Genomic DNA, 27,212 nt, shown 5'->3' with positions numbered 1-27,212 from the left:
ATTAATGGGCATCATGGTGAACATAATCTGTCAGGAACAGTCACAATAAAGATGTTCTACTGATTAATGTTCCACTAGGCCTGCATTTAATAATTTATATAATTTGTATTAACTTTAAAATTGCCATCACTATGGTGGACAAGGAAAAAAACACAAACAATTCAATACAATAATTTTACACAGGAAAACATTATACATTGCAATTAAAACTGTTAGGTTCATACAGGAGTAATTGTTCAAGATTTACAGAGATGAATTATTGTGAAACAAAGCTGCGCATTTAAACACTATAATAAGAGAATACTTCTAAGAGGTCATAAATACTTTATAAATTACATTAATATTGGTGTTTGGTATTATCACATTTATTTTCTTATAAACTGTGTTTTAAAATATTATTCCCATAATATATGCTTCTATAAAATCAACAAACTTTAAAAATAATGACAGTATGTCTTATAAAAAATGTCTCCATTAGTTTTTCTGTACTTTGAATCAAGAAAGAGAAATAGTAATGTTACAGTACTAAAAAATGGTCATTCCGCATTCATTCACCTAATCCTTGTTTTTATACAAAGAATATATCTAGAAAGCATTACACAGTGCGGTTCACGGGTATTGGTCAAGAATATCCTATGCTATCCTATCAGGATGATTAATGAAGGCACCTTTTTCACAGAATGTCAGACTCTGCCTTTTTAACAACTGACCTTTCATAGAATACTACTGAACTCATAATTCCACTTTTGTTCAGTTTCTTATTAGTGGAGTTAAAATTAATACTTATGGGAATGATGGCTAAGGTGATGCACAGTAAATCTTAGAGCACATCAACCTTCTGCACCGACTACCAAAGGAATAGTACCTGCATTTGTCTAGTTCAATAGCATAAGTATTCTAGTAAAACTCTGTGTCCTTTTAAAAGACAAATTAGGTCAATATTCAACCCTCTTTCAAGTACAAAGCTGTACATATGGAGAAAGACTTTCAAAGTTCAGATATCCTTGTGAAATAGTTAATGCCTACTGTACATGGAGGGATTTTTCGTCCTGCTGCACTGCTGGAAGCTTCCAAGATGATGTGGACAACGCACAGCATAAAGCCGCCTGTAACCCATGTTCATCTGCAGGGAGACATTTTAGCCACCCATCCAGACAGCCTGGTAGCTACAGCCACTCACTCCCCAGGACAGCCACGTACATCTCCATATCCCAAAACCAATGTCTTCCAGCTGGGAGTAACAGCCCTCTGATGTGCCACCGCAAGGATTTTGAGCAAGTCACTGATGCCATGAAGATAATCCTGTTTTTGAAACCACTACACTGGAAAGTTGTCCGAGGTGAACAAAGGACCCGTTTCTTTGAGGTGTTTAACATCCAAATTTCTGTTCTCAGACTTCTTGGGGAAGGTAACAACAGTGTAAGATGACATTAACTGCTGATTTACTAATGCCCTAGAACACCAAAAAATTAAAGCTGAATGAGCAAAGCCCCTGATGCCACACGCAAGTATCTAACACCACTGCAGACATCCGATGGTGTCCCACTCCCCTGCAGAGGGCACCACGGGTCTCCACTGATGTCCTCTCCCAGGAGGATCACCATCACCCACCATCCAGCCTTCCCGGCTCCATCACAAACGGCTGCACAAGCCAGGGCTGGTTTCCAGCTCCCTGCGACAGACCACTACTGTCACCTTCTCCTTCACTTCAATATCCCACCACTTCTCTCTCCCTGGAAATCAACATCCCGTTTCAGCTCCCCTGCGGTCTCCCGGTCATCTCCTCCACCGCGATGAAGATGAAAGATGATCGATGAAGGCTGACCACAGCCACCTCTCACTTATTGCTACCGACACACCTACGAAGCCCAGGACAGAGCCAGATGCGGGGATGGTCGCACTGCTCCAATCAAGCTGGAATGTCCGCACAGAACAGAACAGGTACCGTATCAGGTACCAAAGCAACGCTGGCTGGATCAGGATTGTTCTGCCCAAGGAGATGCGATCGTGCTGCTTCATTCCTCAGGGCTCACGTACCATTTCCGTACCACGCTCTGCTCCCCGGCACAGCCAAACCCTGTATGCTTCTACAGCGGCCAGAGCCAGAAATCCTGCTCACACCTCCCCGCGCTGCAGTCCAAAGGCGATTAACAAGAGGTAACTGCACGACAGAACTGAGAAGACGCCTGAGCAAAAGCAGCTCAAACAAAATATGCTGGGATGTGTTTAGTTACAGGAGAAGAACAACATTAAAAAAGAGTAAGAGATTAAATCTTCAGTAAGGATATTCATTAACATAACTGGCTGTATTTTTATGTCTTTTAGAAACAATGGCATCAACTCTTTTCCCTCATTTTTATACATTAACATTCCTAAACCCAGAAGCTATCAGGCTACAGACAGCTTTCTATCCTTGAAGACATTTTAAGATGATAAAGATGTGAAACTTTTTATTGGTACACGAAGATCAAAATACATGCTCTGGCAGCATTGTATCTGATGTCAAACACTTAAGACATCACACAACTGGCAGCAATTCTGTTGTAAAACATGCAATAATACAAGCAAACTGCAGCTTAATTTTTCTCTACGCGTTCATTCACATTCATGTGGAGTCCATTCACATTCATTATGAGAGAAGGCATCTGCATTATGGCTAAATACTATATCTTGCAAACAGAACGGCATTTGCACTGTTTCAACCCTTGCAAATCAAAGAGGCCAGGAGGATTTCACCCTAAATGAGGTTTTCTACAACAAAGCTAGAGGACATTGGACTGGATTTCAACCTCCCCTTAGAGCTCAGTATTTTTCATAAGGTCAACAGGGCTGTAATTTAACTGTTCCGTAACTGGAGACCTGAGACTTATGGAGATGTCCAGCTCCTCAGCAGAAAAACAGTTCCTATAATGCAACCTAATAAACAGACCATACTCCACTTTCTGAACAGCTTTCCTGATCCTTCCTCCAGCCATGCATTACACTAATAACTATAGCTTGAGAAACAAAACCCACACAAAACCAGAAGACTTTTTTGCTGGAATCAATTTTACTCCTATACCAAATGAAAAAATATTTCCTTGCTCTTTCAGTTTTCAGAAATGCTATTGCATCAGGGAAGGATGGGTGTTTTTCCCTGCACAAGAACAAAATACATTTTAGAACTCTGTCATGGTTGAACATTCAGAAGTTACAGAAGAAAAGAATCGTCTCTGAAAAGTATGAAAAATGTAACAAAATATTGAGTCTTCCCATAAATTTTGAAAATGCAAGCTTGTGGATTCCTAGCTCATAACTTGCCATACGGTAGTGTTAAAAAGGCCAAAGTTATGACTCTTCCATTGATTATGAAAAAGTAGCATCAAATGTTTACATTGTAGCATTTTCATACAAAACATTTTCATAAGTTTTGTTCATAATTTAACAAACACTTCTACACTGAAAACATGCGCACAAGCTGCATATAATCTTGTAGAAAAATATCCAAGTATGATGAGACAGCAGAACCATACAAGTAACTGCAAACATTTCTTTCACCTGCTAGCCTAGAACAATCACAAACCATGAATTCTTCCAGCTAATTCCCGCTAAACAAGTCATAAGCCAAGAATCATATTTTGTTGTACATGCATTTTGGAACAAGAGAAAAAGTGGCAAGAAATCTGAGTTGCACTGAGCTACAGAAGAGAAATGAAAATCTTCTTCCTCCAGTTCTGAGGACAAGGAATCAGGGTCTGAGCCACTCTGATGTGCAGCATTAGGAGTTCACACACTATGAAAACTTACTGTTAGATACAATCAGGTATCTTTCCCTCAAATAAAACCACCAGTCCCATGTAAAACCCAGGAACCTGGAACCCCACACCACACCTCTGATGTTATCTCTGTGTAACAGAAAGAAATGGTTAAGGTACAGGAACTGGAAAGAGTGCTTCAATAAATAGATTGCTCAAGACTTTTGTCAGCCCTATCCTGAAGGGAAAACACTAGGAATGTATAAGCACAGCAGATACAACAGCAAATATCTTTCGTTCTCGAGGGAATACGAGACAATAACTATAATGACACAGAATTTTTATGGACCAATTTCCAATGAAAGTGCAACAAGAAGCGCAGTGCCATAATTATCCCAGACCCAGGAACGAAGGAGACCACGTACAAGACAAGGAGAGCTGCCAACAAGTTAATGAACCCAGGCAGCAGTGGCCACCCCAAAAGCTGAACAGCAACAGGAAAATCCTGAAGCGCTACCATAAACCAGCCTCTGTGCCAGCAAACCCAAGACGTACAGGATGAACACCGCAGACGAAGCTCTCGATGTACATCTCCAACACTGGTGCTAAGCTCTCGGGCTGCTGCGGTACCAGCTTCCCAATGGTGGCGTGAGGGGAAAGGGGATTTCTATCAGCATTGCCAAAGACAGACCATCCTCTTCTTTCTAGCGTCTCCTTAGATGAACAAATATAAAACTATAACATTTATCAAGAAGGGATAACATTTCAATTTAAAAACAGCTCTGCAAGAGCCTTTGAAAGACTGCTGCTTGGTTCAGCTTGGCTCCAAGCCCCAGTCTCCAACTCCTCCCTGTGCAAGCAGCGAGGTAATCCAGAAAAACACAGATGAGAGCACTACTGGAGGGATCCGCTGCAACCCATTTTTTTAGCCATGGATACAAAATATTTTGCAATCCCAACTAACCAATGCTGCTCCCCCTTTGTACAGTCACAAACATCATTACTGAAAAGGTCCACTGAAACAGTTTCATAGTTCTGTTCAACTGATGATCCCCTCTGTAGGCTGAAGCCTAATTCTGGGATTTCTGGTGGACATAAAAGTCACTGCACCCCATAATGCTGTCCACCCATGCACAGAGCAATGCTGCCACCCACATTGTTCAACAAGGGTGTTGGGAATGCACTTTTCATCAGTATCTATTAAATAAACAAGGCAGTCGTATGCTGGATTACTTAGCTAGAAGCAATGGCATGAAAGTTTCTTTTAAATGATGGAACAATATTTAGAAAAATATGATTATTTTAAAAATTCAATTCCTTACCAGTTGAAAAGTTTACTCAAGATGGAAAGTCAGTACTAAACAGGACTCCCAATTTAGAAGTGCTGGATGAATAAAAAAAATATTTCCCAATTAACACACACAGATGTCTCTTCTGCAGTCCAAAACAAAGCAGACCTTTCAATTCTGCAAGTGCTACCCTGACAGACCCTGTAGTTAAGTTGTGCAAGTTAGAGTTAGCCTGGTCATAAATTATCCCAATTACTATGGATTTTTGATAACAAAGTGATAGACCTGAAAAAAAGTATTGAGTGAAGACAAAGTTACAATGTGAATTGAGACAAAGCAAAAAAGTAATACACTAAAGTGTCAGAATTGGTAGTATTTATTTATTTCATTATTTCAGCAATGCTACTATTTAATAAATTAGTAAATACGTGCTCATTCTGATAGTTCTTTTAAAGATTTCAATAAAACTAAGAATTAAGATGCGGCAAACTTTTGGAATGAATATCAATAAGCGAACTGATATAATTCAGAAATACTTTCAGTGATCCAAATTCTAAACCCAACCTGATGCAGCCTTTCACTGCTGCCACTCCCGTACAAGTTACAAAAAATCCAACAAAAAACCCAAACCGAATTTTTAGTCCTAGCATGTTGGACTAAAAATCACGAAAAGTGACTGTTTAGGTAACACTGCTTTCAAAGCCAGAAATTTTAGTGTAGCCTATTGCAATTTTGTAGCCTATAAAAGAATTTAAGATTCTAGATCCACATCATAGGGAAGCTAAGAGTGACTCATCTGAGATGTGAACACAGCACTATCAGCAAGTAGAAAGCGTTATCAAGAATGCATATCCGAGCTACTTTTTGTTTTCCTTCAGCATCATTATACCTGGGGGTTGTTTTTTGGCCATTTGGCATCTTTTTACTGTGATTTATCATTACTTCAGACAAAAGATTCTTTGTTCATTTTCAAATTACCTGCATGCACTGGAAATCATACATATCATGAATGTTTTTTTGTTCCTGTATGCTTTTGTTGCCTGCTTTTGTTATTGCTATAAGTTCTATGAAAAAGAATTTAAAAACGTATTTCCCAGAACAGACAGGAAGCGAGACATGCTATCACAACCCTGAGGATATCCTCTGTTTCACACTGAAACATAAATCTTAAAACCCAGAGGATATCTGCATAAATGAAGAGCATCTGGACAACCTCAGAGTCACAAGCAATATTACCCAGCACACAGAAAACTTCTGACCTACAGGAGTTGATAGGTGATCCCAACCATGACCAACAGAAATTGCAACCAACACCGGAGCAGAGTAAAACAGGGATCTGGTTTAACAGACAAGTACACAACCGGAGCAGCAAAAGCAGAAAAACTTCCCAAAACATTCAAGTGCAAAAAGCCTTCAAAAACAAGCAACAAAACCCCCACAAGGTTAGTTGTCCCTGCCATCACCAGCAGAAAAAAAAAAAAATCAAAGAAAATCAAACGGTTTCAAAGAATTCAAGTAGAGGTGGAGAGAGTCAAGACAGACTAAGGTGCCCTGTGTTGGGGAGATGGAAAGGGTGCGACCCAGAGATCAGGTCAGTCTGGACTTTTGAATTTCAGAGGTATAAACAGAAGCCATTTTCCATATTCTTCAGGTGTTCATGTCAGCATTTAAAATTAGAACAAACTATTTTCAGAGGTAAAGAACATTCATGAGCTGTGAAGAATGACTACTTCCAAATTATTGAGGTATTACATTTCAAATTGCCTTAATATAAGCTGATTTATATTTATGACCAAGTCTCATAGTGTTTAAACTTTCAACAACTCCTCCCAAGTCAGATCATTGAACCTGAAGAGTTTAAAAAAGAAGGCAGGAAATATTCTCCATCCTCCTTCTCCCTTACATCCAGGCATCTACACACCAGGCTGTTCAGTGCAGTTATCCATCACAAGAGGCTTTCTAAAAGTTGTATTTTGGTCAGCACGGTTGTAGTTTATATATTAATCTACTGTAGCACCAGGTACGACAGGAGTTTTAGGTCTAATGCAACAACCGTCAAAAACTTGGTGTAATTCCATATTGCTTTGTACATTAATAAATGCAACTGCTGTCTGATGGCCATACGTATTCCTAGCGGGCACCATGCTTTTTATGTTTAGCATGGACTGATCCACCCAGAAACACAACCACCACTCTTTCACAGAGACTTTCTCTGAAAGCAACCTGTGATATAACCCTTATTTCACTTTTAGGAAAATTTAGACATCTCCTATTGAAGCATGAAGGACTATAAAAGCATCTATCTTATTAAAGTGGACTTTCAAGGCCTTTCAGTGAGAATGACTTCAGTTCCACAGGTGGGTTGGGGCAAGACAAAAAAAACCAGCTTGCCACTATCTGTTAAATAAGGACTTGAGAAGCATTTCAGTGTCACACTAGGGCAGAGTGCTGCTTGTGGAACAGGCTGTACCGCAGCTAAGCCACAGCCCGTATCCTGGACCTTTGCAGTACACATGACAAACTTGAAAAATAAGCTAACCGCCCAGACTTGATGGTAAAAACAATCTGTGGAATCCTAAATTTTTGTAAGGTAGGCAGTCTAGCAACTTAGTTCTGCACATGTGATGAGAAACATATCTAGCTGTCCAGTAGTATAGTTCAGTGAATGTGGCAAAAACTAGTCTTTTTGAATGTTTTCTTTCCAGCTCTGGAGGGGCTTTCCATCAGGAGTAGAAACTGGTCACCATTTTTGCAGGTAAAACTCTGTTTAGTAAACACTAGATGCCATTCCTCATCACAGGAGCCAAGCTGACACCAAGCTAGGCAGTGTCTGCTCAGCATCTCCAAGATAAGATATCCATGTGTGTGCATGTGTATGTATATTTTAAATCAGTGGCGGTACTATATGCACCTGCATTGCAGTGCCCATGAAACAACAAACTCATCCACCCTCAAAGACTGCATAACACTGGTAAAGCATTGCCAGAAGCAGGATGCACAGAGGAACTATGTTAACCATAGTCACCTGAACACAAGCAAAACCTAACTATGGAATGACAAAACCAAGGGTACATGCATCAATAAAGAAGTAGAGGAAAAACAAATGACAAGAAAACAATTGACTGGTAACATAAAGCACAAAGTTTTTAACTTCATCTCATTACTTCTTGCTCTGAACTAGCACAAGCAGAAGAAAGGTCCTCTGCAATAGTCCTGTTTCACACTAGACAATCCTTATATCATAGATAAATCTATGCTATTATGAATTTCCTTAGGAAAATAAAATACCATTTAAAAAATCTATTAGTATGAATGACAATTTACATACTAGTGGACTACAACAGTAAGCCCCTCAAATATCAAAATTAACTAAAGAAATTGATAGCTGTTCAAAAACTAATTTGATTAGCTGATCACCAGGATTTCACATTTGCTGTCTATGGTATAATACATTTACTCAGAAGTTTAGAAGCAATCAGGAAAAGCTTTTATCACCAGCAAGCACTCATTTTAATAAGCAGTGAGGCAATTTTAAGTATTTATCACTTGAAGGATTATATGCACTAAACAACCTTAAATTCTTCAAAAGCCAATAGGAACTTAGTTCTCTGCTATTTCTACTTAATCAGAATCTCTAAGATGGGCTGCTAGGGGTCTATCTACAAAATGTCTATGCTTGGAATTATTCTCATTTAATCCTTTAATGAACAACTGTTTTAAGGAATTCAGGAAGTTAAAGACTATGTAGGAAGGCAACTACTGATAACACCAATGAAACCATCCTAACACTGAATAGATGGAACAGCTTGCATTTTTTCCTGGTGAAGAGATGATAATTTCTTTGACAATGAATTTAAAACTCAAATATTTTCTAAGATCATTTTCAATAATCTGAGGAGGATGCAGTCCTGTTCAGCACTACTAGATTGACATTTCCTTCTTGCTTGATTTGCAAGGAGGTCTGCAAGATTAAAATAGGCTACCTTTGACTTCTTTCTGTGATTTCATTAAATCCAGCACAGTTCAAGGAACTGTGATAGCAACCAATACGGAACAAGAATTAAGGTCCTCTATCCTATGCTTATCCCCAACAAGCTGTGAATTTGGAAGAGATTCAAAACAGAAATATTCCCAAACTATCATTTCATTAAACAAGAAAAATGAAGTGACACCATAATGAAGTAGCAAAAAAAACAAACAAAAAACCAAAAAACCCCCTAAACACAGCAAGGTGGTCTCTGTTCCTAGAACATTAGTCAAATGAAGTTCATCAAAAATATACCAGGGATTTCTATAGATAAATTCTTAAAAAGCAAGCAGAATAACTATGCTGTTGGAAGTTTTATTATTATATTGTTTAAACCAAGGTATTGCAGAAGACACAAGGCAGGCTACGCACACAAACCAGCGGAAGAAGGGACGGTGATAGTTGCCAGTTTCTGCCCTTCTACATACTTCCATGAGACACTGATGTATCATCAGCCAAGAAATACCCCTTGATGTGAATCTTTAGAACAACCTGCTTGTACAAACATGTTGTTTATACAGCACTGCTCTCCCATGACATGCTTCTATACTGTGCATTTTGAGTCTTGTATTTACTTTAGCAACTTTGAAGTGAATATCTGTCATGACCAAAAGTGGACTTCCACTGCCCCAGACACTGATCATCTCATATATGTTGCTTCATACTCCATTTTAATTTAACAGGAAACAAACCACACTGATTAAAATTCATTTCTTTTACAGATTTTAAGAAAGGAACTGCAAAGCTGGCCTGTTGTATGTTAATGCTCCCAGGATTTGGGGACAACATATCTTTGAAAGCAAAGCTCCAAGCCAATTTTTGTGTAAACATTCTTACTTACGTTTTTTTGTTCCAAGGTATCTTAATGCAATCAGAGGCTGCCAGGATAATCCTGGTGAGAAGGGACCCGAGGAGGGCTCCAGTCCAACCCATCCTCCCCAGGCTGGGCTGACAGAGGCAGCAAGAGCCTCTTCCTTACGTGGGTCCATTGTCACTTGGTACCTGGTGGTGAGGGACCAACTGTCCCCACAGTTGGGCCGGATCAACGTGTGCAGGAGCTGCGTCTTTTCCTTGCTCAACCTTTGATCACCAACACAGCAGCAGAAACTCTTCTTACTGCCTTTCATGTTCCTTCCAATTCCTAACTCCAGCTGAGGTTTTGCTTTGACATCATCCCTACAAACCTGGGCAGTGTTTCCAAAATCTTCCTTTGTATCTTGTCCCTTCCCGCCCTCAGGCACTGCCTTTTGGCAGAGGAGCTCCTCCATGCCCTCCCCGCCTTGCCAAGTGGTCTCCTGACAAGCTGTGTCCCCAAGTACAGGGATGGACCATTCTTGAGCACAAGGATGCTGCCCTGGAGGGTCCAACAGCTTTCCTGAACATCTGCACTTCCCAGCTGCCCTCCCCATGGGAGGCGACCTACCAGCTTCCCAAAAATTTGCTTTCCTAAAACCCAGAGTCTGCACAATGCTTCTCTCCTTCCTCAATCCTGGAGGATCCAGCAGCAGTGTCTCACAGTCCAGCCAAAGCTGCCACCAACCCCACATCCCCAGACTCTTCCTCAGTAGTGGGCAACAGATCTCACTGTGCACCATCCCTGGCTCACCCATCCAGGGCCATGCATCAAAAAAGCGCCCTTGATGTCCTCCAGAAAGCATCCTGAGCTTGAATCCGACCATGTTGCCTTTTCAGGAGATACCAGGGAGGCTGAAGTCCCCCATGAGAACAGGGGTCTGTGATTTGGAGACTGACTCCAGTTGTTTAAAGGTGGCTTCCATGGTTCATAGCAAACTCCCACCCCACTCTTGGTGGCCTCTAGCACATAATGCCAGTGGCATGGAGGAGCCCAGTTGCTGCTTATTAACTGATGCTTTTTGCTAACTGCTTATCATGCACTTAAGACTTTAAAACTTTCAGAAATACTTATAAAAACTACGTGGGACCACTCGGTCCCTCCCATTGAAGCAACAGTTCCCAAATTTCAGTTGAACTTGGACTTGAGTCTACGTAAGTTAGACACTTAGATTTAACCATCAGAAAGCATATGGAGTTTAAGTCACCATGCTTCTAGGAATGGCTCTGTACCCAGAGATACTGACAGCAAAAGTTAAAACCAGAAGCTCGAGGTTTTTAGAAGAAGCCTGAGGTCTGGGATATACAGCAGTGCCCCGATGGAATCTTCAGCCTTCCCGGCTGATGTAGCACCAGCCACCACAAAGCAGCCGCTGCTGCATCCCAGGGCAAGGTACTTCACATCACTGCTAGGAGCACTACTGATCAGAATTTTAAAATTCTGATGCAAAATGAGAATAAGACGAGATGTGATATGGAAACCAGTAGTAAATGTTTAATATGATCAGCAATTCACAATTATTTCTTAAGTGTCTTTTTCTGGATAAGTTTTTCCACTGCATGATCTTAGTGAGAAGATAATATGAGATGCTGCTTTTGAATAAGTTATACATTTCCCTTGCTTTACTTGAACTTAACAATGCCACCATTATTAATATTTTTACTCTACAAAACAGCACTAGCCTTCCAAGGAAAAAGTCCTTGACCAAAATATCAGAGGATATTAAACTGAGAAGTGATCTACTGATGCAAATCATTAAATCTATTTGCATTTGCTTACTGAACCCTAACACAGAAATTAAACTACATAGTGTGGGAAAAAGAGCTGGTTTTGCATGGTTAAAAGGAGACATCTTGGAAGATCCAAGCTCTATGTCATTAATTTTCCTTCTTCCCCTCATTAACAAGTAAAATGTTTTCACTGCTTGAAAAGTTTTAATAAATAGGAAAAAGCAGGGCAGCTGACATAAGTTTTTAATGTAATATACAAGAGCTTTTAATATTTTTACATATATTAATGTAAAAGCTAAAAATAAATGTTAAAAGGTTACATTTGTGAAGAAAGAAAAATGGCATTTACAGTTACAGGATAAGGTTTTAGAATTTAACTCTTTCTCTTCCAGCATGGTGTTTTGAAGATCATTTGCCATTTAACTGAAAATCAATATAATTGCAAAGGTGAGCTATTGCAGAAGCAGCATGTGGGTTAAGGACACATATTGCCTCACAGCTCTGCACTCCAGGATGATTTACTGTGCTTTGTCCTACCAAGTCTTAAATTCCTTTTATAGAAGGAATTAAGGTAGGCATTTTAAGAACAGCTATAATTAGGACAAGCATTGGTAGTATGTGATCTTTGTGAATTTTACTGCAAATGCATGAGACCAGCTACTGCAGCTTCCACCTCCAGCTAGAGCTGGGCAAAGCCACCCAACAGCAGGTAAACCCAAACAATCCTGGTATTTCTCAAACACCGTACATTGTTCTGATCATAGCATTTGCATAGTCAAGGCTCTTCAGGTAGATGTCACAGACTTCTCAGCAAAACACTTCTCATAATTCAATTCTCTCACTTAGGGAGAGCTGCAAGAAGGATTCCTATTAACCAGATGGGCATCCTGTACTTACACCCCACTGTCTAATCTCAAAACAGCTCTGGGGCTTTAAATTATTCTCAGCATTATCTGTCTACATATCTAGATTTTTTTTGGAGGACCAGAGAAACCTGGGAAGAAAACCAAGATGAAGAGTTGCAATATTTAAGAATACCCACTAATTCTGGTACATAATGGAAACAATCCATGTCATTATGCAGCCCATTTTCCCATTTTATAGCAAGGATTTGCAATGGAAAAACGCTCCACTGCATTAATCTACCTCTGGCATGAGAAGTAGAAAGGTTCCACTCATGGCCTGAATTACAGAAGAGTTAGTAAAGATACACCAGGCATAGTATCTGTGGCATAGTATAGGGCAGGGTGTCAGGAAAAGATTTCTTTCCTAAGAAATTTCTTGAAGAAATGATGCTGCATAGACAAATTCTCACACTCCTCTTTGGCGAAATTATTTTTCAGCACTATTACAGCTCTACATCTTCTGCACTAGAAATAAACCCATCATATTTGTGGTATTTTCAAGTGGGTGTCTGCACAAGTTATATTATCTAATACAGTTTGTTGTTATTTTGCCATTTTAAAATATCACCACTGTAAAATGCGATCACTGGGTTGTTATAACATTTCTTGCTTTAGAAGTCTTGGCCAACCATCGAGGTTTACAAACACACCAGTCGAGCACCAAAGCTTTTTGCTCTTCCGCACACTGAAGTAGGGCTTTTAGCATTTTGACATAGCATTGTCTACGTTAACATTGAAGGTTTTAAAACATCAGATTAGTACCATGAATAACTGCCCAACAGAAACCTAGATTTTTATGTTGTGAGTTTTTTGTTTGGTTGGTTTGGGGGTTTTTTTTGTTGTTGTTTTTGTTTGTTTGTTTTCCACAGAGAGCCCTCAAAGGCTTCTCTGCCTAGATTTCTGGACAAAAATGCAACTGAAGACTTGCAAAAACCACTCCTATTTGAATCTTGTAATACTGCATTTGACAGATGAATAGAAATGCAGCAGTGCTGTCAGGAAAAATAACACATCTAAAGTATAGTATTGATTAGAGTGGAGTTGCTCAAGATTCACTTAAGTTTAAGTGAGAGAGGAATGTGGGTTTTGCCAATCATGCAAAATAAAATCCACCATCCACACCTTACAGTAAAACTTCTCCAGCAAACCATTTCTAAAAACATACAAAACTACGTATTTGAGCTGTACGATGTATAAGGCTTTGACAAAATCTAAACTTTCTACATGTTTTTAAAGTTTTTGAAAGACTATTTCCAATAAAAAGTTTTCTTATCTTGATGCAGCATAAACAATCTGTAGCATCTTCACAAGAAACTATGAAAAAACCTAGCCCAGTTTATTTTTAATAAAAGGAGGACTATGCTATATAATAACTCTTCCTGCCACATCCATTGAATCTGCTGAAATAAAGATTGATGCCTGGATATTTGTAGACACTTCTACCAGAGAAGGTAATATTTCTTTTTTTTTCTTTCCCTTTTTTTTTTTAAATATACCACCTTCCTGTTATTTTGTAGTAATTTGAAGTAACAAGCATCATCTTCCCATTACCCAGGCATCTGCATGTTTTGTTTCCAAGACAAGTGGCAGAAAACTCAATGAGATTTGTGAGAGCTTAGTGCCACAAGTTAAAAGATACTCAGAAATAAAAGGCTTAGAAAGAGAAATATGTGTAAGACTGACCTTCTCCTTTTGGTGACTGTTCTACATAGGCACCCAAAACACGCTTTCAGTTTACTCATCAATATGAAAATCAGCATTGTCAGGATTGTGAGGGGTTAAAAACGCAAGAGAAGCAGCCTAAAGCCCAGACCACGTGTGTACTGCTGCACTGCCTCACATACACAGCGTTCCCCCCATTTTCAAGGGAACTAAACGTCTAAAATCCTGCATGGATTTTGCCCCACACGTTGAACAAGCATCACCCCAGCAGGACCACGTGCTCTGCGAGCCAGCCAAAGTAACACTTGGAAGCTTTTGAGAACAAGGTACTACAGAAGCAAAGAACACGTGGAAGAGTCCAAGCCCTTCACCCAGCCACTACTGAAGGACTTAATACGCTCAGACTTGCATCAAATGCAGACTGTATCTCAAACCTAATCTGTTTATATTAACGCCTACAAAAGATCCATCTAATGAACCATTTTCCAGTCACTGTAAACAGTAATTAAATACATTAAACTATAAAAAAAAGGAAAGTGCCATGCAAAACATACTTTGATCATTGATAAGTGCCATCAGCTTGGATGATTATGGTATTTACACAAGTAAAGTGCTCTGTTTTAGCTGGCAGGAAAGCGATGCATCTGGACTTGTCCACAGTCAGTGTTTTAACATCTTCCCCTATTCCCCCAGGAATACCACCTTACAGAAGACAAACACTGCTACAGCACTTGTTATGAAAACCAACCTAAAATAAACACAATTTTCAAAAAACTAGAGAGATGTTAAATTTTATTAACATTATTACTCATAAGGTCTATAACCTGCATGCAGACCGTAGGATGAGTCCATATGGACAGTGGTCTTGGTCTTTGAAATAACCAGCAATACAGCTTTACTTATCCAAGAATAATGGTTGTAAATACAGTTGCCCATCTTTGATGGCAGAAATGTCAGGCTCTGCAGAAGGAACAGAACCCAGTCATTTGGTTCCACCAGATACACCACATCTTTCCTCAACAAATGACCTGGAGTCTGTAGAGTGTACGCTACCAGTAGCTTAAGTTTCAAACAGGTCTCTAGGACACCTTTCCCCTCCCTGCTCCCACTCTACATTCAGAGATCATCCTACAACCATTAACTTCTTTACTGCAAATATATACTTTGTCTCATTCAGGTTTTATCCCATACCATTTTAATTAGAAAATCTCCACTGTAACACAATAATTTTAAGGAAGAACTGAACAGGGAAAAGCAGCACCTCTTCCAAGCCACATTGCCAATAACCCTCTATTCACGTAAGTCACATCAGATGTTCACAGTAAACCAGAAATCTATTCAAAGCAGCTAAGCAGGGTAGTTGCATACCTACCTCCTTCAGTCAGTTTTTAGTATGCCCCTGAGCTCCACTAAGTTTCTTAGCCTTGGCTGATGCTTATTGGAAAAATAGGAGGAGTGGCACTCTCCCAAATGCCTCCCACTTGTGGCATCAAAGTGAGATATCACTCACAGTAAATTTTACAGTATGAGGAATGAAACAGTTAGCAAAGTTGACATTTAAACCATCATCACTGGCTATGATTAAATACCTCAGAGATGAACTGAGTGGTTCACACCTCTCCAAGTTATTGTTCTAGGCTCTTATCAGACTCCCATACACTGCTGCATCCGCTGTGTTTTCACACACTTGAGATTTTCTTTGAATCTGTAATAGCTGGAAACCTGGTTAAACTGAGATTCTGGAGAGTTTCTGATAATATTAAACTGGCAGAGAGTGACTGAAACCCTGGCGAACTTCTTGAACCGCAGATTCACCCTTAAAAGGTTTAGGCAGATTAATAATACAAGAATGGCCAAACTGGCTCCTTGTTCCTCCTTCTCTGATCTCTCTCAGTAAGGTGTAGGGAAATGAAACACTATAAAGAAAATTGCAAATAACCTGCAAGAAATACAGAGGGCAGATAGGATCACGCTGCTTCCAAAAGAATCACTCTTCTGAAAATAGTGTAAAGGGAAGTCTGGGGTATTCCTACACCACCAGGAAAACGCACACTTTGACCATTCAAGCAATGGCAAAGCAAGTCAACCTGCCCAACCTCAGTTCTCAGAAACATGCACGAAATGCCAAAAACCCCTCTGCAGCCTCCCAAATTCAAGTTCGCATCCATACCGACAAACACCCAGTTCCCCGCGTCTACGGAGGGGGAGCAGACCACCTGCACACGTTGCCTCGTACACCCCAGCAGCCCCCGGGCTGGAGGAGCAGGAGCCCAGCGGCGAGGGGGTGGCTGTCCCCAAATCATCCACGTCTTGCCCCAGCACTGGGCCCATCCGAGGATGGCAGCGACAGACCCCAGCCAGCTCAGCTAAGCTTTTAGGTGGAAAAAGTCAACAACTTCTCACAGTGGCATCCTTAAGTCCCACGGTGGATGTCAATATTAGCATAATCTGGAATCTGTGCCCACTAATCAGAAGGCAAATTTAACTTTCATTTCACATGCATGCTCATCAGTACGCAGCAATGAGTTGCACTGTTCATGACCCTGCGCCCAGCAGGACGGGATTTTCCAACCACACACTGGAAGCCGTTTCAGTTTACCTCAAGGCATGTTATACTACTGCCCTTTCTTTTACTAAAATCCTCCAGTTGCCACCATATTTCACTGCATTAGCACATCTGCTAGCTACATAACCCGTGCTGCATGCTGACTGCGTGGGGAGATGGGAACCCTGGGGCAATTTTCCTGAAGGAAAAGGGAATTCCTTAGCGAATTTGGATTTTCGCAACACAGGGAAAAACTGTTCCCTGCTGCCATCCCAACTGCCAAGTCAATATCCCCATGTTTCCAAAGTATCTTCTGCTGTAAATATTTAGCACAGGAAAATACAAGCATGGTTTCTGTTACTGTTAACAGAAGTCACAGGTGTGACTCCCTACTCACCACATGGATAATTTACCCCTCCAGCTCAGGAGTAAGACAAGGCTTCTCAAAACAGAGTTGTCCCAGGGTGGGAACACCACAGACGACAGCAAAATAACAAAGAAAACTAATTCTGAAACTTCAAAGCTGCTAAAGACACTTAGAAGGAAAATAGCAGTAAAAAAAAGTGTTTTTCTTTTGGACACGAGCAAACAGTTAACTTGCAATATTTCAGGCAGGAATACTGGAGGAAAGAGAAGCCTCAGTTTTGATCAAGAAGGCTATACTTGTATACACTGAAAGCAAAACTGCAATGGCTGATACAGTAGTAAAATATATATATCCTCTCTCTATATATATACCTTTAGTTCTTTTTTTGAAAATATGAACTGTGAAGCTGAAGTTCTTAAACAAATATATAAATTCAAGCTTCATCTTCAATATACTTTTTGCTCCACTTTACAGCCCTGAAAAAATACACACCAATTGTTTCAGAAAACCCAACGTACAGATCTCTAAACAGCTTGTGAGCCCAGTGTGTGCACCTCCTTATAATGCTGTGCATAGGTTAAAACTACTGCAGCCTCCGTCGTACAGCATATGGGTATCAAACACAGAGAATTTGATTATTCCAAAGCTAATCTGATACGGATATCATCTATTCTGGCCCTAACTTCAGCACTTTATTAACTGACAATGCCAACTTGAATGACAGATGAACGAGTCAATCCACAATTTAAATACTAAACCAGAAATAGGTGATTTCAAGTTACTGATTTAAGTTAGCCAATTGTTAGCACTGCGCTTAGATTGCAAAATGGTTAGAAACAATTCTAGTTAGCGTTCAGTAAATTAAAACTTTCACAGTCATATTTAGCTGAAATTCCTCATATATATAGATGAAGTTTTATTTTATGCATATATACACATACATTTAAAAAGCTTGAATAATAGTTCCTCCTCTCCAAACAGAAACCATTACACTGTGATGTGTCTTGACTTTTAAACTCTACCAGCTTCACAGGGAGAATAACAACCTTAGGTTATTACAATTAGTTTCATCTCATTAATAGATCAATTTCTTTCAAGCATACCGAAAACTGAATTTTACTTTGTTGCTTCTCCTTTTAGTCTACATTATAGTCTGTGTTCTTAAGTTTTAAGGAGAGCCATCACGGAATAGGTTGTAATCTCAGGTGATTAATTGCACAGCATTTTACAAGCTGTAAAATAGAGCAAGATTTCCACAAACCGATTATGCCATTAAGTGGGCACTCTTATCAGATTTTTCTGCAACTAGCAGGTTTGTCTGATGATTGCAAGTCTTACGCATTTATATATTTCAAAGGTTTACTTATTTTTGTTGTTAAAAAACCCTAAAATCTATATTGATTGTTACATGCAATTCTACATGAAAAGTCCCAAGCACCGTGGAGCAGAATACCAATATTTATTACTAGACTTGCGCTCATTATGGTTCTCTCTGACAGGGGTCCATTAAAATCAATTTTTATGTTTCTTATGGTTTTTTTTTCTACCCAATGTTCTTACCATAGTGTTTATTAGCCAGTTAGGAGAAACACTGGGCACTGTTTTGTTTTTATTTTATTCTGTCGAAAATAATGAGGCCAGATTTAACAACTATTCACTAGCTATGAGTAGAAGAGATTAAATGTTATACTTCAGCACAAACATTTACAGATGGCTTTAAAATTTTTAGAACTTTATCATCAGTAAAGACAAAAGTCCCACCTTCCACCTCTTTTTCAGATTTAAATTCTTAAAGTAATTGTAAGAATATTCTGCTTACCATTAACTTCTGAAACACTCTTGAGTAATATTCCACCTATAACAATTTTTGCATATAAATCATGCAATCTGCTAAGTTAAGTGTTATCAAGATGCCACTAAAGCCTCAACACCTCTGTGAGGCTGGGAAATTAAGTTAGCTCACCACTGAGAAAACTGAAAGACCAAGATGAGATAAAAATTAAGATTCTGGAAAAGGATCTAGACTGCCTGATGTCTGCCTGAAGAACAAGATCATGAGATCCTTCTTCAAACAGCCAACCTGGCCATGGTACACAAGTAAATGGCAGCCCCCGTAAACGAGCTGTCCTTACAAACGGGACAGACCTTGCCTCGCAGCAAGTCTCCCTCAAGGAGGGGGGTGACCCACAGTTCGCGAGTAGCAGCATCTTTCATTTGTGCAGGCAGAGGTGAGGAACAAAGTACTTGGAGCTTTTGGGGACACGAGTCATCTCCTGGAAAAAGGTCTGTGTGCCTGAAAGATCGATTTCTCTACCCTGCCTCCCCACCACCACTTGCTCTGAAAGTATTTATTGTCCCTAAAAATTTTGTTCAAAAAGAAGAGGCAAGCCATCAAATGAAACATTCGAAACCTCAACATTAAAGATAAGTCAAACACAGACCCTTGCTCTTACCTCTCCAGGATTGCTACACAAACACACCCAGTATAACACCACCTCCCCATTCACCTTTTTGGTTTCTACTAATTAAGAGCCTGTAATTATTTCCGTCCAATAATCTGCCATTTCACTATGAGCCTGTATTTTTTAGTACCCACAACTTCACAACTGTTTTTTGTCTTCAGCTTTTATTTTCATGCAATTCATTTTATGTCTAGCATTATAAAGAACATGCAATTTCTCATATTCATTAGCTTCGAGAGCTCACAGACCTTTTTCCTACTATTCTTCCACCCACTCACTGACATTTCCCCTTCTCAACGGTGAAGAGTCCTCATCTGCTTAGTTGTTTCTTCAGGCAGATGCTGCTCTACAGCAACGGCAAGCTTCAGCCTTATCCTAAATACTGCTTTATTTGCATTCCTCATCAGCAGAAATCCAGTACTGAAATCAGCATATGAAGAAACTGAAGTACTTATTTCCATATCACTGGAGTTGGCAAAACTGTCAAATCTAGAGGCTTGAGAGTTTTTGTATCAGGCAAAAAACATATTTCAAACCAGAATACACATTATGCTTCATATTCCTGATTAATTTTACACACACTTAAGTTACAAGGATAATAAAATAGGAAAACAGAAAAGGGGAAACGCCACAAATCCATGGACAATTTCAGAAGTGAAAAGCAGGGGAGAAAAAAAAACATGAAGAGAAGGAAGCCAAACCTGGTTGAGTCTTGTCAGGAAACGCTCTGCTGTCATGGACTGTGGCAAAGGCTGCAATTTTATTACCAAAAACCGTTGAAGAGACAGACCAACCTTAATAAGTAGCATTCATTTTGGCAGAGGAATTTGGCAAAGAAATTTGGCATCTAGTAGTTTTGAAAGAATTCAGTGTTTTTCTAAAAATGTCACTCAGCATTTCCTCACAAATAAGGGAAAAGCAAACCAATGATCTGAACAGGACAGATGTACTTTAGCAGATCAAACAGCACTTATATTCAACAGTAAAATATACTAATACCTCTTCAATCAGTTCTATATTTGGGACATCACCTCTACTGCCATGTACATCATCTGTTCTGAACTCCAGAAGACATTACAGATAGGCAAAACCAACAAAACTCTCAAGTAGTATGCAGTAATTAAAGCAATTATTCAATACTAGGGTTCTGCCTGTTGGAACACATATATCTAGATACAGGCCTGCAAAATTTGCAAAATATGCATGGACGTCTTAATCCTCAGTGACAGATTTACATGTGTCCCCAAAATTAGGGGGCAGGATGTACTTTCAAAACCTGTGTTAAAAATACTTTTATTTTAGAACATTTCTTGGTTAATATTATATTGATGCAGCAGAGAAACACATTTTGGAGCTGCCACTCCTTAATCGTACTGGAGGCTGGTTTTGCCTCTCAAAGGATCAAGTACTGTGTTCCCATTATGGCTAGTAAAAACAAGCACGCATAGTCGTGTCTGAGATCCTCTGCGCAATCTCTTTCCTTTACCACATACATAAACCTAGGATCAATAGGACATGAACTTACCCACTTGGCAGCACGCTCATTTTTGGAAGTTTTATTTCATGTAAGCCTGTTTCACACCCAGATATCTCGAGTTTTCCCACAGGACTAAGCAGAACCGCATGTTTCTCCTCGCACTGAGATTCTCCCTCCTTGGAAGACACCTGTTCATGAAAACAAACTCCTCTTTAATTGCATGCATTTTCACCAAGGACCATTCATCTCAAGATATTTTGAGTAGTTTTCAAAAGTAATTTAAAAAAAAGCAAGAAAACAGCATATTTCAAGTTTCCTCAACTATGACTTTTACTTTCAAAACTCCAATGTAAAATGATCCATCCTAAGTCAGCATCTAAATCAAAGTCTCAAAAACCACGTTAACTAGCAGAACAGTGACTTTTGTAAAAATCCCAAGTAATAGCAGTTTCATGGTTGGTTTATCAGCTAATATTCGATGTGTTGTGATTTCAAAAGGATTACTGTGACAACAAAGTATATTCACTGGTTTGGAGCAGCAGTGTTATGCAAATAACTCCTGGAACACAAATAGAATGTGTCTGCTGGAAAAATATATAAAAAAAATCAATCACTCCTTAGTAAAAGAAACATTTTTTTATTCCCATTGTTACTAGTCTGGTTTTACAATTACTGATAGGATGTAGCTGGAAACAGATGCCAAGCATTTCTCAATATTGTACAAGACCAACAATAACATACTTGTCAAATTCATCTTGGCTAAAAAATCCAGTGTGACTCAGTAGATGTTTGGGCTGTATTTACAGTTTGGTTTGTACAATCATTAGGAGAGAAACAGGGCAGAACACCACAAGTATGTCCACTGCAGTCACCCAGACACCAAACCATAGGTTCCAACCACATCACCATTGGTGCTGTACAACCAGGACAAAAAAACCTTTGCTCCAAAGAGCTAAATTCAAGTGAAACTAGACAAAAAAGTGAACAGAACAAAGAAACCCAAGAAACTGGCAGCACAAGCTAACTCGATCAACAAACCTCCTGATTACACTGAGAGACCAACAAGGTTTCTTGGTTTTTTTTTTCAAGTACTCAGACCATATGGCTACCTTGCAGTTTGCTTTACACCTGAAAAATTTGCTTGTTACTGCAGTATTCAGAACCAACAGTCTCCACAGACAACTGCACAAACTTTTCCCAGTAGTTACCCAAGTTTACAGTCTACCCCAAAGCTCTCTGAAGTCCACCCCACCTATGACACCTGTGTCTGCCTACAGCAAGGGGGATGATGCTGAAAGCCCAAAGAAGTATCAGACGAAATGCAGAAGTGATTAAGAAAGTGGGAAACTGATTGAAGAGCACAACAACAGACTAGGGGTGCATCAGGAGACAGGAAAAATCTATGCATGACGACTTAGAGCTGACCACTGCTTGCAGCTATACAAAATTTTTTATTTTTTATTTTTTCAAAATAAAAGAATTTCTTTTTAAATCCCATTATTAAGTGCTATATAATGAAGTCACATCTGCAAGTAATATAATCAGTGTGAAGTGAGGATTAAAAAAAACCCCAAACAAGTAGACATTTTTGCCCACCAGGGCAAAAGTAAACCTAAACCTCTGAATTTTGGGAAGCACTGAAGCAACTCCTCAGTTACAGACACACAGCAACCAGCGCAAAGTTACTCAGCTTAGAGAAGTTCTGCGCAATGTGCTGGGCTTGAACTGCAGGTTTCTAGTGGTTTATTTAGCTTGACTGTAATCCAAATCAGCTCTTTGCTAAATAATCAAATGTTTGCTGGTGTTACAAAGAAACTCTCCTTTTCAACCAACTTTTTCCTCATTCCTTCTCCCTCTTCAAGGAGAGGACACGGGTGAACTTTTTTTTTTGGAGCAGCACCTCACTGCAGACATCTTAGTAAAACATAAAAGTTTACATATGTGGAAAACCAGTATACATTCTTCATTTTTATTTGTGTGACAGCCCTAAACTAGATGCACTGAACCTCATACCATGTACTCCATGAATATAACAACTTAGTGATAAGAGGACAGCTTTTTCATTATAACAAAACACAGGATGCAGCGAGTAACAGAAAACTATAAATAACCCTATGAGTTCACACCAAGTTGAACTAAGCTTTATAGATGAAAACCTTGAGTGAATACAACTAGTATTTTCAGTCTTGTTTATCATAAGCACTGGGCAGCAATATTTAGAAGGTTTATTTTTATAAAAGAATGAAACTGCATGACATATATCCACATACATATGCAATTGGGTTGGGAGCCTCAGAGATGAAGGTCACCATACAGATGTACAATGCATGCTACCCTCTGTCCAGACACTAATGTGCCTTTTCACTATTTACCTACAGCTACTGAGATGAGCCAGAGAAGATCGAGGTAACAATATGTTCCTGCAGGCAATGCTATTTTAAATTAAAGTGAAATTTTATTCAAGATTTAAGTTGCAACAGTTTTCAGATGCAAGTAAACAGCCTTTAAACTTGGCCAGTTGAAATGACCAAATGCTTAGACATCACTTACTGCAGACTGGTGAACACTGAAAACCTGATCCTGCCCATATCCTTCCAACACAGGCACAATTTGCTCAACGCCATCTTCCCCACAGTGCCCTTGTTGAAGCTGTGAACTAGAAATGAATGGCAGCTTAAAGCAAAAATCTAATAAATCCAAATAAACTGCCTTCCGTCTTTTTTCTCCAGCTTACATAAATGAACCATTTGAGGAATTTTGATCAGGTACTGCATGAACTCCACCTTCACTCTCCCTTTCCACTGGAAAACCTACAAATCCATGTCAAAATCTCTCATAATGTTGATATTCATCAGGTAGAAAAAAATAGGACTTGTACAGAGGAAACTTCTCCTGCCATCCTCTGGGAGTCTTGCTACAGAAATAAAAATGTAGGTGCAGCATACGTAAGCCTGCATCTCACTAGACTGCTAAACGGTCTATAGAAAATTGGAAGACTGTTGTTAGCCAATGGAATTAAGTCCTTTTTGGCATTAATAATAGATGAGTATCAAAAGGTTTTCACAGTGGAAGATTTATCAGTAAGAATATTAGCATGATTTATGAGTTAATGTCCTGTACAGAGGAGCCTCATTTTCCAGGCGTGCTCCCATGACTTTGCAACAGCACGTGCCTTGGTGGCACCACACTCCTCTGAAGGGCGAAGGTCCCCTCAATTACACATCAACTTCACTGAACACCACTAGGAAAGAGAGATGTGCCACTCAAATTGCTTTCCTAGGGTTCAGATGCTAAGGATGCACAACAGCAGCGAGTTTTATCTCCTAAACGAGGTGCCATGAACCCAAAAGCCAGCATTAGCTTGATGACTTGCATATACGGATCTTAACCTCTTACGCTTTCCAATGTAATTCAGTTTAACAGCCTTGCTGCAGCCAAGGTTTTCAGCACTGAAACATACCTCCCATTTGATTAAATACAGATTTTATTTAAATTTGCATTAATGGTCTTTTACATTACAGTAAATAATTCAAAATTACTTTCTATGTTCTACTGCTCCTACACCCCCCAAAAAATTCCATTGTAGTTTGGTCTGAGATCCTAGAATCCAATTCATATCCATAATGGAGAATGCATAAATAAAAAAATGCAGAGAAATCTTGAGGATCAACAAGGTTCAAGAAAATCCATAGCAAATTGTTGCCATGCTTCATGTTCTCCCAAGAGGTTTGTATTTTCCAGAAGACAAGTCAAGAGAGCAAACCTCACGGTATTTCCTGCGCTTCAGCACCATGCCCCAAATCACTGTTACTGAATTGAAGGGGAGAAAGAATGCAAAATATCTTCATGAACATCGCTTCCAACTTTTCCTGTGTTCTCCTCAAAGATTTCACAGTGCATCTGTACGTGTTAAAACCCTAGAGACCACTGGAAAAAATGCAACAGTACTGCCTGTGGATGTGTTTGTACCCACCCCAAGTGTTCAGCCCTCAGGATATCAGAAATTGTCTTAACAGAAGCTCCGCAGAAGGCTGCGGTCAAAGAGACCAAAGATGCCACCTTTTCACGCATTTTCCCTTCAGTATTATTGAGCACATGAATCCTTCCCATCAGGAAGGAGCCAGAGCCCTATCTCTGATGGATCTCCCTCTACAGGGTTTTCTATTTCCTTCACTCTGCTTCAGCAACAATATAAACCTACCATGCCATATCACAATATTAATGATAATCCCCTCTGCCACCACCTGCATCTGATTTAACAGGGTATTTCCATTAGGCTATAGCATGTGGCTGAACATCAAATGGAAGTCCTCATGTCTTTTTTTTTTTTTTACTTGACTATTTCTGAGAATCAAGGCAAAAATAACATTCAACTGCTAAACCTAAAGTGTCTTTGCCCATACTGCAATTTTATTTTTTTTAAACCAAGAGAGTCCAAGTGCATTAATCAGTGCGGTGTCACAGCTGCCTGCAAGAAATGGGTCTCTTGATCCTTTCAGATTAACAGAAAGTGTTAATTGCTGAGCTACCTGATAATGTAAATATAACCAACAAGATGAAATTGCAATACAATTCCTTCTCCTATTTCACTTGCCATTTCTCAAACCCAGAAATGGTTGTATTGCTACCATTTCCAGACAAGCCACCACTGCACATTTGAGAATTCTCTACTTAATTCTTCCACATCATTAAAGTTACTCTTCTTTAAAAATAAAGAACCCACCCAGAGGTCATACTAGGTGTCATGGTTGAACCCCAGCCGGCAACTAAGCCCCACGTAGCCGCTCACTCACCTCCCTCACAGTGGGATGGGGAGAGAATCAAAAGGGTAAAAGTGAGAAAACTTGTAGGCTGAGATAGAGACAGTTTACTAGGTAAAGCAAAAGGCGTGCTCGCAAGCAAAGCAAACCAAGGAATTCATTCCCCACTTCCCACGGGCAGGCAGGAGTTCAGCCATCTCCAGGACAGCAGGGCTCCATCACACCTAATGGTGACTTGGGAAGACAATATTGCCATCACTCCAAACGTCCCCCTTCCTTCTTCTTCTTCCCCCAGCTTTACATACTGAGCATGACATCCTATGGTCTGGGATGTCCCTTGGGTCAGTTGGGGTCAGCTGTCCCAGCTGTGTCCCCCCCCAACCCCTTGTGCCCCCCCAGCCTCCTCGCTGGTGGGGTGAGGAGCAGAACAGCCCTTGGCTCTGGGTAAGCACTGCTCAGCAGTAACCAAAACACCCCTGAATTATCCACACTGTTTTCAGCACAAACCCAAAACACAGCCCCATACTAGCTACTATGAAGAGAATTAACTCTCTCCCAGCCAAAACCAGCACACTAGGTTTCTCATGCAATCTTGCTCCAATGTTGGGTTAGGATATAACTACATACTAGCTTCAAAAACTAAAAATACATGTCAGCACCTATTGTCTGAGACTATCCCAAATCGTACTATATCTGTTAGTGGTACAAATCCTAGGGATTCTTAGCTGTAAAAGCTGAATTTCTGGATGTATTGATCCAATAAGATCAACACAGTTTGAGGGTAGTTTCACTTGGAGAGTGCTGATGCTAGCCCATCCAACTAAAGGTGTGACAAAGTACCAACTTGTTCATTTACTTCCTATTCTTCATAAATATATCCTAAAGACCCATCACTTTAATGTTCTGATATATTTGCATTAGGAAGCTAGCATATGAGCCATAATTCTCAAGCACCTGCCCTGTTTCTATGATGCCATATAATATCAGTGACTTGCCAAAAAGCAATACCAGGAATTTGTTGAGTTTGAGAGGATGATCAATAAATGCCAGGGAAGTTGCTTCTTCATCCTAATTACAGGAAAGAAATACCAGTCCTGAACTTTTTAAGTGTCCTTCTTTTGAGTACCGCAGTGTTCTCAAACCTGCTTGTTATCGATTCAAGTTTTGAATTAAAATTCAATGAAAGCTTGAAATATTGGATTTAAATTTAAGGGGAATACTTCACAGGTACCTGGACTGGTTTGGCAATTTACTACTTCATCTCAGTCATCTTGCTGCAGACATTCTTCCTGGTCCAGTAAGTTTACATCCTTCTCATAACAAAATCCTTATCAAATCACATCAGCGGTATTTGTCAAGGCAAAACCAGATCAGGGACCATCATAAGAAATAAGAATTTAG

General features: G+C 39.7%; 1 protein-coding gene across 5 annotated transcripts in view; it reads right to left on the bottom strand.

Annotated features, from left to right (window-relative positions):
- MGMT (O-6-methylguanine-DNA methyltransferase) overlaps positions 1–27,212 on the bottom strand; it is a 186,350-nt gene that overhangs the window by 143,013 nt on the left and 16,125 nt on the right. For all 5 annotated transcript variants that reach the window (XM_052799611.1, XM_052799609.1, XM_052799610.1 and 2 more), the window contains one exon: positions 21,100–21,239. In XM_052799611.1, the coding sequence (XP_052655571.1) occupies positions 21,100–21,239 (140 nt within the window). The remainder of the gene's footprint in view (positions 1–21,099; positions 21,240–27,212) is intronic.

The sequence above is a fragment of the Harpia harpyja genome, chromosome 10, assembly GCF_026419915.1.
Source record: "Harpia harpyja isolate bHarHar1 chromosome 10, bHarHar1 primary haplotype, whole genome shotgun sequence".
NCBI lineage: Eukaryota > Metazoa > Chordata > Aves > Accipitriformes > Accipitridae > Harpia > Harpia harpyja.
Note: the sequence above shows the minus strand (reverse complement) of the source record. Positions and strands in the feature narration are given on the sequence as shown.